At 44.7% G+C, this 14,618-nt stretch overlaps 1 protein-coding gene across 3 annotated transcripts in view; it reads right to left on the bottom strand.

Moving 5' to 3' along the window:
* The window catches only part of Dcdc2 (doublecortin domain containing 2), a 208,089-nt gene that overhangs the window by 96,554 nt on the left and 96,917 nt on the right, over positions 1-14,618 (bottom strand). For all 3 annotated transcript variants that reach the window (XM_036188982.1, XM_036188983.1, XM_036188981.1), the window contains one exon: positions 6,762-6,921. In XM_036188982.1, the coding sequence (XP_036044875.1) occupies positions 6,762-6,921 (160 nt within the window). The remainder of the gene's footprint in view (positions 1-6,761; positions 6,922-14,618) is intronic.

The following is a 14,618-nucleotide window of genomic DNA, read 5'->3' as shown; positions in this document are numbered from 1 at the left end:
GACTGAAGCAGCAATCACGGAGCCTGCACAGTCTGCACTAGGAACTCTGCAGCTATGCTGTGGTTGTTTAGCTTAGGGTTTTTGTGGGACTCTTAACAGTCAGAGTGGGGGCATCTCTGACTCTTTTGCCTATTCTTGCAACCTTTTTCCTTCTATTGGGCTGCCTCATCAAGTCTTGATATGAGGGTTTGTGCCCGGCCATATTGCATCTTGCTAGCCGTGTCCAGTTGATATCACTGAAGGCCTGCTCTTTTCTGAAGGAAATGGAGGAACGGTGGATCTGGGGGAGAAGTAGGCACGAGAGCCCACTTCTTTGTGATTCTGGAGTATACTGGAGACCAGCTGAGACATCCAGACTCATGGGCTGAACAACTGAACTCTTGGGCTTTCCATTGGTAGACAGCCACTGTTGAACTAGTTGGACCACAGACTGGAAGCCAGTCTAATAAGTCACACACACACACACACACACACACACACGGGAGGGATTCATTCTGTCAGTTCTGTTCCTCTAGGGAACCCTGAGAAATACACACCCCAAGTTCCCACTGCCATCTACCCTTCCCTGCCATGATGGACTGTGCCCTCCAGCTGTGTGTGCAAAATAAGGCCCTCTTCCCTTAAGCTGCTTTTTGTCAAGTGTTCTGTCTTAGTCACAAGAAAAGTAACCAGGACTGGACAGGTGGCTTGGCAGTTGAGAGCCCTGCTGCTCTTACATGGGACCAGGTTTAGTTCCCAGCATAAAAGGTGGCTCACAACTGTTCCTAACTCTAGTTCCAGAAGATAGAGCATCCTTTTCTAGCCTCCACTGGTACCAGGCACACACACATTGTACATATATACAGGTAGTCAAAATATGAACTGGAAGGAAAGAAGAAAAAGGAAGAGAGGGAGGGAGGAAGGGAGGTAGAGAGAGGGGAGAGAGAATATTAACACACTATCCAGCTCCAGATTACACAAATATTAACCCTAAAAAAATTTCTTGCAGAGGCCTCAGCCCAGCATCAGCTGTACCTCAATGGTTCTCTATACCATATAAATGTGTAATACAACAAGATATATAATACAACTCTTTCCTAAAAAAAAAAAGTACTGAAGGCCAAGGTGTGTGGCTCAGTGGTAGAGCACTGACCTACCATATGCAAGGCTTTGGGTTGTATTCTCAAAATAATTTTTAAAAAATGACTAGTGTTATACACGTTATATAATTATATTCATCCAGCTTTCAATTTTTCAGTCTCTCACCATTAAAGTAAATAACAAAGTATATACTCTAAAATTAGTTTGTTAATAGAAGTGGAATTATACAATTAAGCATACAAGAAATTAGCAGCCCCTGACTATAGAAGAATATTATTATACAATATGTTGATCCTATGAGGGGTGGGACAAGCTAATACCAGGTCTTTTAAGAAGTTGATATTTAGCTGGGTGGTGGTACCACTCGACTTTAATCCCAGCTCTTGGGAGGTAGAGGCAGGCAGATCTCTGTGAGTTCAAGTCCAGCCTGGTCTACAGAGTGAGTTCCAGTCAGGGCTACACAGAGAATCCCTGTCTCAAAAAAATTAGAAAGAAGAGGAGGAGGAGGAGGAGGAGCAGAAGCAGAAGCAGAAGCAGCTGGTATTTAACAAAACAGACTTTGATCCATGCACCACAATACACAGTGTTATGTGGCAACAATCAATAGAGGAACAGAAACATATGTCTCCTATTCATCAGATGAGGAAGGCAGCAAGAGATCCCAGCAAATCTTTTTTTTTTTTTTTTTTTGTTTTTTGTTTTTGTTTTTTGAGACAGGGTTTCTCTTTGTAGCTTTGGAGCCTGTCCTGGAGCTCACTCTGTAACCCAGGTTGGCCTCGAACTCATAGAGATCCGCCTGCCTCTGCCTCCTGAGTGCTGGGATTAAAGGCGTGTGCCACCACCGCCCGCCCAGTAAATCTTATTACTTCAGCTTATGAAACAGAACCAGACCACCTTGGTGCCCTCATGTGTGCATCCTCTGGCACACAATGCCGCTTTCAAGTTTAGGCATCAGGAGAGCATGCTTTCCAGATGTGCTTCAGGGGTTTCCCCGGAGTTTCTTGTGACCGAGAACTATTCAGGTGCTTAGGCTGCTTTGCAGCCTGTCCTGATACATATGATGGGATTTTGGAGGATGGATTGCTGCCGTGCTTCATGCTTGGGACAATGCAGGCACAGCGTGTGCAGCTGCAGTCACTACCAAGCTCTAGAGCCCCTGTTCAAGGGCAGTCACGCAAGGCTCCAACACTTAGGCATCCTCTGTCAGCACGGACCGGCTCTCGTCGGGAGTCTGCACACACGAGTGCCCCTTCCAGGAACAAAACTGTCATGAACTAAACAGAACAACACAGCCAGAAGCTGCACTAGAACAATACTGGTTCCCATGTGCACACACACATACACACATGCATGCATGCACACAAACATGCACATGCACACCCATGCACACGCCAAAGAACCATGTGTCCTCCAAAAGAAGAAAACCTTTGCCTTGTGTTTCACATTAATACTTCGATTTTAAAAGTACTTCTTGTTATCAGCATGATGTGTCCTAACACTACAGTCCCCTTTCATTGCAGTCTTTCTGGTATTTCTAACTAGACTCGTATTTTCTTTATTCTCTTCAGTTATCCATTATTAATAATAATGATATAATAGCAATGAATGTAAATAGCTATCCAAAATGCTGTTTCGAAAGAACCATCATCATGTTTCTGCTCACAGTGGCGAGTGTACCTGGTTAACTCCTCTAGAACATCTCTCCAGGCACCGCAGCCCAAGAAAAAGGGGAGCACGCTGTGCCGGGCTGAGGCTGATCTCGCAGGCAGCGCTGAAAACGCACCACAGACCCACAGTCATCAATCACTCACCAATCTTACTTTGCATCTTGGCTACAAAAGAAAATGGGATTTGTTTCCCTGAAGAAATATGTCACTGCTCTGCCTGAATTATTAAGCTTTACTGTGACCGAGAGAAACAGTCAAGGAAAGAAATTGGAAAATAAAAATAGAGCCAGGTCGCCACCTACAGTCAGAAGGCAGCATTGCTGGGTCAGGGAGCATTTAGTTCACAGCGGAACATAAGTAAACATCATAGTTCTTTTAAAAAAGCAAAATGTGACTAAAAATCACAATTATTTTTTAAATATAATAATAATAGTATACATGTAAAGAGCATCAGAATGAATATTTGTATATATTTTAATATAGAGTAGAAAATTATCTTAATTATTCACTCTAACCCTAAAATGTAAGACTTTGAAATACAACTGAATACTCTCCCCACTTCATATACACTTTTTAGGAGAGGAAACAAAGGTTTCCTCTCTAAAAGCAGCTCCTGTGCATTATCACTCAGTACCTGGAGCCCCTGAATCCTACACGTTCCTTTTGCTTGTGTCCTCTAGAGACCTGCGCATCAAGAAGCACACACTCGGTTCCAATTACTGAAATAGATGGCATTGAAGTAAAAAGCAGCTTCGACTGTAAATGAATACAACGGCCGGTTTAGGGGAGAGACACACGTGACATTACAATCTGGGAACTCTTATAGTCAAGGACGTCTTGGGGAAGGTCTTTAAGGAGAAGCTGCTTGGGTCTCAGTCCTGCAGAAATGAACTGATACACTTCAGTGTACTAAGTGGCAGCTTCAGCTTTAGAACTGCACCTTTTCTTTTCATGGAAAGTAAATGTTTTTGAAAGTCAAGGTTTATTTGGGGCAGGACTCATATGCTCTTCCTATCATAGAAAATATATGTAAATTCTTCATCTCCTAAGTCTTCTAAATCAGCAGCATAGTCCTTGTGTGGAGGGAAAATCAGTCCTAAGACCTTGGTTTGACAGAGATTCAGTTTCACAGGGAATAATGACCTAGAGCTTCAGGAGTCCAGTCAAACAGGGAGAAGAGGGATTCTATGAGCAAGTGCATCAGGGTCATGATGGGGAAACCTGCAGAGATGACCAAACCAAACTAGTGGGAACTCATGAAAGCTGGATCAGTGCCTGTGGAGCCTGCATGGGACTGGACTAGGCCCTCTGCATGGCGAGACAATTGTGGAGTTCGATCTGCTTGGGAGGCCCCCTGGTGGTAGAATCGGATTCCATCCCTGGTGCATGAGAGGGCTTTTTGGAGCCCACTACCTGTGATGGGACACCTCGTGCAGCCTTGAGACAAGGGCAAGGGCTTGGACCTGCCTCTACTGGATGTGCCTCCCCATTGGAGGCCTTGCCTTCTTGTGTGAGGAGAGGGGTTGGTTGGGGTGGTTGGAGGGCAGGAGGAGGGAAGAGGGGAATCTTTGATTGGTCTGTAAAATGAATGAAAAATTTTTCTTAATAATAATTAAAAAAAAGAACATGTGGCCCTCACAACACAAAGCTAGCTTGGAAAATACCACTTAGGATATGAGGTCACCTGAAGCAACTGTGCATTCTCTCAAGGCCAGGCCAGGCCCAGGGCACTGAAGGGGTCCACCTTTTCTGATCACATCTTACAAACTACTTGCTTCAGTATTAAATACTATAGAAATATTATAGACTCTTTGTGAATTTCCACAGAAGCCAGGATGCTGGTCGTTCAACTTGCCAACACAGTCTGCTTCCCAACAGAAGGAACGTTAATCCAATCTTGTGCTCTCCAGCCTGCACGGGACCACTAATAAGCCCAAAGACTTAAAATACACATACTGTAAGTAGACATGGGATTTCTGTGCACTGATAAGAACCTCAAAGACAAAAAGCAAATAGCATCGTCTCCCTTTAACTAAATAATTTATTAAAAGCTTTAAATGGGTCCAGTTTCTTAGTGGGATTTAAAGTATTACAGAGACTCAGTCATCTTTAATTTCCACCATTTATTTGATCAACATGTACTAAATGCCTTGGTTCTATTACACCTATGCTAGTTCTGGGAAAACAAAACAGCAGTAGCAAGCGACACTCCATACACCATTTTAGGAGCTTTCACATGCAATATATGTTTATCAAAGTAAGACCTCTGTTGTTTTCAGTTTTCAAAAATGGCCTGTTTTTCCCAGCTGACTTTTCCCCCTGTCCTTCCTGCTATACAGGAGGCCCCCAACAATACCTGCCAGCTGTATTTCATCCTGACCTCCTCCACGTCTGTCTCTGGACAGGATATAACAGGCCATGGGCATGCAAAGAGGGAAGAAAAATCACAACCTGAGGTGACAGTTAGGAGGAAGACAGTGGGACTGAAGGAGGAAGCAGATTGACTGCCTAAGGTCACCAGCAGAAGGACGAGGCCCAGCAAGTCTAAAAGCAAGCTAAGATCCACCAGCGATACCCTAGCATAGGAGCCCCTTCCTCTTACTCTTCTCTGGGGAACCAGACATGCATTTATCCTGTGCTGTTCCCCCACTGCAGCCCTGGGGAGCGAACCCAGGGCCTCGTGCATATTAGACAAGTGCTCTTCCACTGAGCTAAATCCTCAGCCCCTTCTCGTGTTTTATGAAGCATGAGCTCACTAGACTCTGCAGCCTCAGCCACCAGGCCGCCTGATCATTTAGCCTGCTCTGTCAACCTTCCACCACTTGCCTTTCTCTGATTCTTCGGCCATCTGTACAGCATCCTCTAACCCTCCCAGGAGCTCCTGCTGCCCTGCATCTGTGAATATCACATGATTCCTCATGTCACGTGGAGTTCCCATGTCGGGGCTGGGTTCTATTGATGACTCAAAGCATTCCCCTGTCAGTCTTCACCTTGAGCATCCCACGCTAGTCTTATGTAGATGGACCTTGAGTAGAGGAGACAAAGCAACCGCTCCACTTTTTGTTTCCAGCCAGCAGCTGGCTGACACAAATCTCTCTCTCTCTCCATTCTGTGAGCCCATCCTATTGAGAATGCACTTGAAATGAAACCAAACACAGCCCCTCTCCACAAAAACCTGTGTGAAAGTCCACCATTCCATTGCTCTTGTCCTGACTCGGGACACCTTTGTCTCACACTAGTGGATTCTCAGACCAATGCAAATTGTTTTGCCTTGGGTTTTGTTTGCTTTTGAGAACCAGAGGGCCTTGAACTCACTATATAGCATAGACTGGCCTTAACCTCCGAATTAATAATCCTGCCTTCACCTCCCACGTGTTGAGATTACAGGCATGAACTACCATGGCTGGCTCAAATTAGAAATTTTTAAATTTATCTTATAGCTACTTTTAGTAAAATTTATGTGTGTCTAGTATTCATTTGGATATCAGAACATCTTTTCAAGAAAGGTGAGTTGTGAATACCAGAAAATGATGAGTGTAACCCTCAACCCACAGAGGCCAGTCAACAGCACTCAGACACCGTGTGCTGCCAAGCAAGCCCTCTCAGTGGGTGCACAAGACAGCAACGCTCCCGTCTGTCCTAATGAGACTGCCCTAAACAACCATCTGATCTCAAAGCAAAGTTCTCAAAGGCCAACATCTGATCCCAATGGAAGCCGAGTGTGCGAAATAGCTGCCTCTCGCCCAGGGAAAGACTTCTTTGAACAGCCTCACATATGACAAGACAAAAAGGAATATCCTCTGTGAGCCTGGAGAAATGGACATTATCAAGTAAAGAATGAACACTGAGGGACTAGAGAGATGGCTCAGTGGTTAAGAGCACTTGGTACATTCACACTCAGTTCCCAGCACACACCCACATGCTTAAAAATAAAAATCTTTAGAACAAAAAGAATTTAAAATGGATCTACAGCCTTAAAAAATAACAATATGAGCAATGCAAAAACAAACTAACCATTGTTTAGTACTGCTTTTTGGGAATCCTTCGTCTTCACATTTTGTTTCACTTTTGTGGGTTTTTCTGAATTTGAATCTTTCTTCCCTTTCCTCTTCAGAGGCTGAGGAGATGAGTTATCACTGGAGCCGATGGTTGACTTAGATTGGCGATAATTTCCCTAAATGACAAAAGATTAGACCCTTACTATTGGCTAGTGGACTCTCAAAGGTATTCCCAGTACATACATGTGGTTAACTAGTGATCCCAGGGACAGGGCCCTGCATTAATTTCCAACTGTTGGCCTTATTACCACATTAACTGCAAACACATCTTCCCAGAGGCAGGAGGAAAGTCTCGCATAGAAGGGAGACTAAAAATAATCACTCACAATTGGCAAGCCCTGCATAGGTACCAGGCAGGCTCTAAAACTATTTCCCTTGGGGCTGGGGATAGAGCTCCAAGGCACAGTGCCTGCCTAGCACTTGGTGAGGCCAGAGTCCATCACCATGGCACACACAGAAAAACAAAAACAAAAACCACTCCCTGGCTGGGGAGACAGATGGCTCAGTTGGTGAAGTGCTTGCCCACTCAGGCAGGAGAACCAGAGTTCAAGTCCCCAAACCAATAGGAAAAGCCAGGCATGGAGATGGTACTTGTAGTCCCAGCCTTGAGGAGGGACCCCTAGAGCTCTGTGGCCATCTAGCCAGCCTATCCAAACTGGTGAAGTTTCCAAGCACTGTCCAAAACAAACAACCAAGTGGAAGGTATCCCAAGGAACAACATTAGAGGTTGACCTCCAACCACATGCATGAGCATACACAATTCCCTCATCAGCTGAATGTGGCTGATGCACCTGCCTTTACATTGTCACAGAATAAAGGGGAACATGTGTGAGGTGACTGGAACAGTGCCTGGTGATAATATAGATATAGATGATATAGATATATAAAGTCCCATCAGAGATAGGCAGGGTGTAGCCTGCTGATGGAGCACTTGCCTAGCATGAGCAAGGCCCTGCATTCCATCTCCAGCACTGCAAGAATAAGATAGTAAGTAAATAAATAACTCGACCATATTGGGTGCAATCTTTATGCAACATCTGTACTATCTGAAAATAAATGTAGTAATATTAAATAAACAAATCTGCCTGGAAGCCTATTATAACTGCTCATTTTAAACATTTATATATTCAGTCATCCAAAAGCATTTAAATGGTTTTAGCCATCATCCAATTAAGAATAGAAAAAAAAACACCATCTTACAAATGAAGTTATTTATGCTATTTTGTCACAGCCTACAAGAAAATGAATTATGCATAGATTTATTAACAGTATGAAAACTTGTCCAAATCTATAACATTTTTGCATAATTTAATTTTCTATTCCAACTGCAATTTAAACATCCAGTTTGCATTTAATTATTGCATGATCTACAAGCAGAGGTTTATTTTTTCTTTCCCTTTTTTCAGTCACTGTCTGGCAAAGACAGACAGACAGCATGACAGGGGTGGGGCTTCTGAAGTCATTAGCCAAGACCCAGACTGCGGTCTGCTTCCAGTGAGGTCTGCTCATCCTGAAGTTTCAGCACTGGAAAACTTATGAGATAACACTACCCCTTCACAGACAGTGCCTTTCGAGAAGGTTTAGGGGTGCTGTTAACTTAGAAAGACTCTATAGAAAACCCATCGACTAAGGGACTTGGGATCCCAGCAAGGATGATGTTACTACTCTCTGGAAAAGCATCACTCACCAGCAGTAGGGTGTGACAAGACAGAACAGAGACCTCATTGTAGATTGCCCAGGGATTAAGTTTTCCTCATTTCAGAAGGGTGGTTTAGGGAGCATTAGGAGAGATAGGTTGATGCCCTTTCCTGAACAGAAATGGAGGGGATGGATCGGAGGTGGGTAACACAGAGGGGGTGGGAAGGAAGGGTTGGGAGGAGAGGAGGTGGGGAACCTCAGCCAGGATGCAAAATAAATAAATTCACTTTAAAAAAAGATAGATTGAGCCAGGTGGTGGTTATGCATACCTTTAATCCCACCCAGCACTTGGGAGGCAAAGACAGAAGGGATCTCTGAGTTCAAGGCCAATCTGGTCTACAAATGGAGAGAAACCCTGTCTCCTCAAAAAACTAAAAGAAAGAGAGAGAGAGAGAGAGAGAGAGAGAGAGAGAGAGAGAGAGAGAGAGAAAGGAGGGAGGGAGGGATGGAGAAAAGAAAGGGAGGAAGGGAAGAAGGGAGGAAGGAAGGAAGAAAGAAGGGAGGGAGGAAGGAAGGAAGGAAGGAAGGAAGGGAGGGAGGAAGGGAGGGAGGAAGAAGGGAGAAAGAAGGAAGGAAGGAAGGAAGGAAGGAAGGAAGGAAGGAAGGAAGGAAGGAAGGAAGGAAAGACAGACAGGTTAAAGACAGGGAGACAGTCCAAGGAATAAATGTGTTAATATCACCTTCAGAAATGAAAAGACTTCCTCTTGGGATAGTTTAGACCAGGAGAAAGCCCAAGGAGGAATTTGCTGTGTCTTCCATTTCTCTGTGGGTTGTGGTATGTGGCCTATGTGTTGTCTGTCTGTTGTGTGTGTGTCTGTCTCTGTTGCCTGTCCCTACAAGCTTTGTTCTGTATTTATTGAGCAGCATAGAAAATGTGGCACAGGAAAGGAATAAGGAATACATTTTCTCAGAAATGTTTAGCTGAGTTTTACAGGGAAGAAGTTACTTTACTGGCCCAGAGTAACACTCAGAACTACAAACAGACATCAACCTATATCCGCAAGGTTGTTAAAGGTTATTTTGTTAAAGGTTGCTTCCGACCTGTTGGCTTCTTGTAGCAAATGATAACCACAGCATACACACACATGCACGCACACATACAAACACATACACATACATGCACACACATACATGCACACACACACACAATGGTCAGGGGCATGAAAGAGTACATAGTTTAAGATTAAAAGCATGCAGTTAGCTTGCATTGTAAAAGCTGAATGCATGGGAAGTGCAAAGTTTAGCGAGGTTGGTTCCATTGCCATCTTAAAGGCAGGCAGTTAAACATGCTGAGTGCACGGTGGATAGCAAGCTGAATTCGTGGCTCTGAATTATCTATCTCAAGGCATATTATTAGGTTGGTTACAACTAAGGCAAATGTTCCGTTTCTGAAGACAAGAAGTTTTCAGAAAAAGTCTGTTCCCACAGGTACAGCGCTTGCTGTGCAAAGCATGAAGAGCTGTGTCCAAACCTCCAGCTTGCCTGTAAGTGACCAGGGAGCAGTGCGTATCTCTAACCCTAGAACTGGAGGAGGTGGTGTACAAAGGCAGGAGCTGCTGGCCAGCCAGTCTGTCCAATTGGTGATCGCCAGGTTCAGTGAGAAGTTTTATCTCCAAAACTAAGGTGAAGAGCCATAGAACAGAGCCCTTGATGTCAACTGACCTCTACATACATGTGCATACAAGTGGACATGCACCACATGTACATGTGCACACATCACACAATAGTAAAATACTTTTTAGAGACTGATTAATTGAGACAATCATAGAAGGAAGGTGTGTGGTGATAACTAATGCTCACACACACTCCAACCACTCAGTAAGGACTGCTGTCCAGGCACCTTTCAAGTAAAACGCAAACCTGACTGAGAGAGAAGAAAGAATTGCTGATACTTTGTCATCTAACTAGTATGTGGTAGATAAATCATACAGAAGTCAAAGGGGAGAAAGAGGAGAGGGGACTGCCTGCTGAATGTGTGACTCGGAGCATGGGTCAGACATCAGCAGTCACTGCTGCTAGAGATTAGAGAGTCCTGCCAAGCCCTACTGTGATGGTAGTTGATAAAGCAGCACTACTATGTGCCAAGCCCTACTGTGATGGTAGTTGATAAAGCATACTACTATGTGCTGTTTGCATTCATACAATATTTTCCAGCTTTAAAGAAAGGTATTGTCAGAAGCACTGTCTACCGAAAAGAACTTGCTTTCTCAAGGTATGGTGTTTCTATTACCCTGCTCCTCCCCATTTCTGTCTCCATCTCCCTCTCCATCTCTATTTCTGTATGTGTGGGGAAGAGATGTGAACCCATCCATGAAGGCACATGCCGAGGCCAGAGGCCGACATCAGGTATCTTCTGTCACTCTACCTTTCTTCCTTTTTAGACAGGGTCTCTCACAAAGCCTAGAGCTCATCAACTAGCTGGACTAGCTGCCGAGAAAACCAGAGATTCTCCCGTCTCCATCTCCTCATCACTGGGATTATAAGAACATGCCTGGATTTTGATGTGGGAGCTGGAGACCCAAACTCAGGCCTTTGTGTTTCCCAGACAAGCACTTCACCTTCTGCGTCATCTCCTCCACCTCCCATGTGGAAGTCTTGTAATGTCAGAAGTACTAGAAACACCCACTGTGTGGTGAGGCTCTCTGAAAAAGCTATCCCAGAAACAGCACATTATGGCTATGTGGCAAAGAAGCAGCCAAAATTTATAGGATGCCTTGCAAAAACATGGTGCCAGGAGTCACTTCAGCCACTGGCCCATCTGTACCTCTCGGGCTCCACTTCAGCCACTGGCCTGTCTGTACCTCATATGCACTGATAGATCAAATAGGAACAATCTTGGCTTTAAACATACACAAAGCAAATACAACCCTCCATAACCCCTCCACCTAGGTACAGTGGGGGTCAGCTAGATTTCACTTCTACAGTTCCCTGGGATTGTTCCAGGAAGATCTAACCAACTCCAGCTTCCTTCACTGCCACAACAAACCATTTCCAACCCTCATACATGTGCACCCAAAAATGTAGGCCATAAAATATCAAGTCTGAGGTCCTTTTGTGAGTTTGCCTAGCTGAGCAGCAGAGCTTCTATGGTGCTCCATTACTAAGCTGGTATTTCGTTCACATGTGTCTACTAATGGCAGGTATGAGCTGCCCTTTTGCTCATCCTGGACTCAGTTTCCCATGTAGCAGAATGCAATTTGGGGGATAGGAAGATTTTATTTTAATGTGTTTAAAATTTGCCTCATAGTGACTTTGTGATACTCATTAAGTCATGATAACCAATTGAGTCTTGCATCAAAACCCTGGAAATCCTAATATATGACCCCAAATATTACTGACCGTAATATGCATTAACAAGATGGTAACAAAAAACAAGCTGATTCACTGTCCACATTCCTGTCATTTTTACCTCTTTTCCACTAGAGGGCACCCTTATCCTGTGTGGTGCGCTATTGCAGGGGAAAGACCTGCATGCATGGCGCTTTCTTTGTAAAATAAACCATTTTTCTCTTCGTTTTGAGTCTAAGAATAGAAGAAGAACCTAAAGTTATTCTCAACTGAGTAACTCCTGCATTTCTGCCACCTATCAGTTGGCAGAACATTTGGTACAGCGGACTCAACTGGCCGTTTTCAGTCTACTTGTATCCTATAGTCTTATGCCTCCTTCTCTCTCCCTCCCTCCTCCTTCCCTCCTTCCTTCCCACCTTCTCTCCTTCCCTCCCACCTGCTCTCCTTCCCTCCTTCCCTCCTTCCTCTACCTCCTTCCCTCCTTCCCTCCTTCCCTCCTTCCCTCCCACCTGCTCTCCTTCCCTCCTTCCCTCCTTCCTCTACCTCCTTCCCTCCTTCCCTCCTTCCCTCCTTCCCTCCCACCTTCTCTCCTTCCCTCCTTCCTCTCCCTCCTTCCCTCCTTCCCTCCTTCCCTCCCACCTTCCCTCCTTCCCTCCTTCCCTCCCACCTTCTCTCCTTCCCTCCTTCCCTCCTTCCTCTACCTCCTTCCCTCCTTCCCTCCCACCTTCCCTCCTTCCCTCCCACCTTCTCTCCTTCCCGCTGTTCTTCATGCAACAAAACAATTACTAGAAAGCTGCACGGAGACATAAATTCTTAAGTTTAGGTCTATGTCCCCTTTAAGTTCAGTGCTGGGTGAGGTTAACTGTGGTACCTAAAGTAAGAAGCTCAGCTCCTCCTACACAGCCCCTCACTCATATCCCTCCCCAGGGGCCAGACTGTTAATGATCTATCAAGCCCAGCATTCTCAGGGGAACCTATTAATTACAGAAAAGGTGTAAATTAGTTCTGCTGTTAAAAACCAAGCTTGTGACTGGATTTACTGGCATAGGATGCAGTTGGTGGCTCACTGCCAGGCATCGACACATACCCTAAGTGAGTCGAATGAGAACTCTGTGTTCACTAGGCACCATGTTATTCTCTGCTCAAATGAATGCTAACCACACAGCAACACAACCTTTGCCTTACTTTCTCCTCCCTTGGTTGAATAGACTATCCCTTAATCTCTTCCTTGGTTGACATCAAAGGCACCAGGCATAGTCTTCTCTTGTGTACTAGAATGGTAACCTATACACAGTCAGGGCTTTGAAATCTCAGACACCCAAGTACTGCCACTGTGTCCAGGAAGGACCGGGCACTCAACAAATAGCTGCTGAGCAAGTAAACTGACCAGCAGCAACACACTCAAAACTGAGTTCTAATAGATAGCTATACCATCAACCCTGTAGCCACAGAGCTGTCACCTCATCCCATCCTTGGATCCCAGACACCCGCTGCCCCACTTCCATTCTTTCCCCAGTCTGTGTTTGCCATAAAGAGCTTTAAAATATAAATCAAGGGCTGGAGAAATGACTCAGTGGTTAAGAGCACGTGCTGCTCTTGCAGAGATCCCAAGTCGGCTTTCTAGGACCCATGTCAGGCATCTCACAACCACCTATAACTCCAGCTGCAGGGAATCTGACACTCTCTTCTGGCCTCCACAGGAACCTGCATTCATGTGCATGTGCATATACACACACACACACATTAAATGTTTTATTAATCTTTCAAAGTACAGATCAAATGCTAGATTTCTTCCTTTAAGCCCCTCAGTGGCATCCCATGAAGGCCTGGATCAAGCCTTGCTTGGTCTATGATTGGGCCTGCCTACTCTTCCTACTTCATTCAGTGCCCACTGCCCTGGTCTTCTCCCTCCCATTTACCATTCACCTATCAAGCTCTTACCAACAACCTGGACAGCTTTGGTTCCTCTGGATAACTCTGCCTCAACTCCTTCCCTTTCATCCCCTTTCTGCATGACTGGCTCCTGAACATCACAGATATCTCAGCTTCAGAGACTTTTATATGAATCAGTGCCCTGCCATATTTTAGTTCACTTATAGCATTCATTGCTGTCTGAAATTATCTACATAGTTGTGGCTGAATATTCTATCCAACCAATCTTAATTCCCCTAGCACACACATGAGGACTTGAAAGAATACCGTGTAAGATCCTGGTTAGTCTCTTTATACATATAACACTAAGTGTGTATAGTTGTCCCTGGCACTTAGTAAATACTCAACAAATATGTGTTGAGTGGGTGGTTGATCAGATGAATAAACTGATATAATAGGTTGATAGAGTGAATAGATTGAAGGTGATAGAATAAGTGAGTGGGTGGCTTGTAGAGTGGATGGATGGATGATAGGATGGATGAATGAGAATGGATGGATGACAGAGCAGATAAGTGCATGGCTGGTAGAGAAGATATACAGATGTAGGTGGATACATGTGTGACTGATGGAATGGAGGAGTGGATGGTGAATGGTTGATATAATGGATGAGTGGCACCTAATGGAGTCGATGGATGCATGGCTGTAAAGTAAAAGGATGTACAGCTGATGAAGCATACAAATGAATGGCAGATAGAGAGGACGGATGGAAGGCTGATGGAGTGACTAGGTAGACAGCTCATAGAATGGGAGAAAGGAGGGCCCACAGAGTGTACAGGTGGATGGTTGTGTGGCTGGATGGTGGATAGAGCAGAAGGATGGAGAGCTGACGGGGTGAACGTGTGGATGGCTGATAGAATAGATGGATGCGTGACTGACAACGTGAACAATAAGTAGA

The sequence above is a fragment of the Onychomys torridus genome, chromosome 5, assembly GCF_903995425.1.
Source record: "Onychomys torridus chromosome 5, mOncTor1.1, whole genome shotgun sequence".
NCBI lineage: Eukaryota > Metazoa > Chordata > Mammalia > Rodentia > Cricetidae > Onychomys > Onychomys torridus.
Note: the sequence above shows the minus strand (reverse complement) of the source record. Positions and strands in the feature narration are given on the sequence as shown.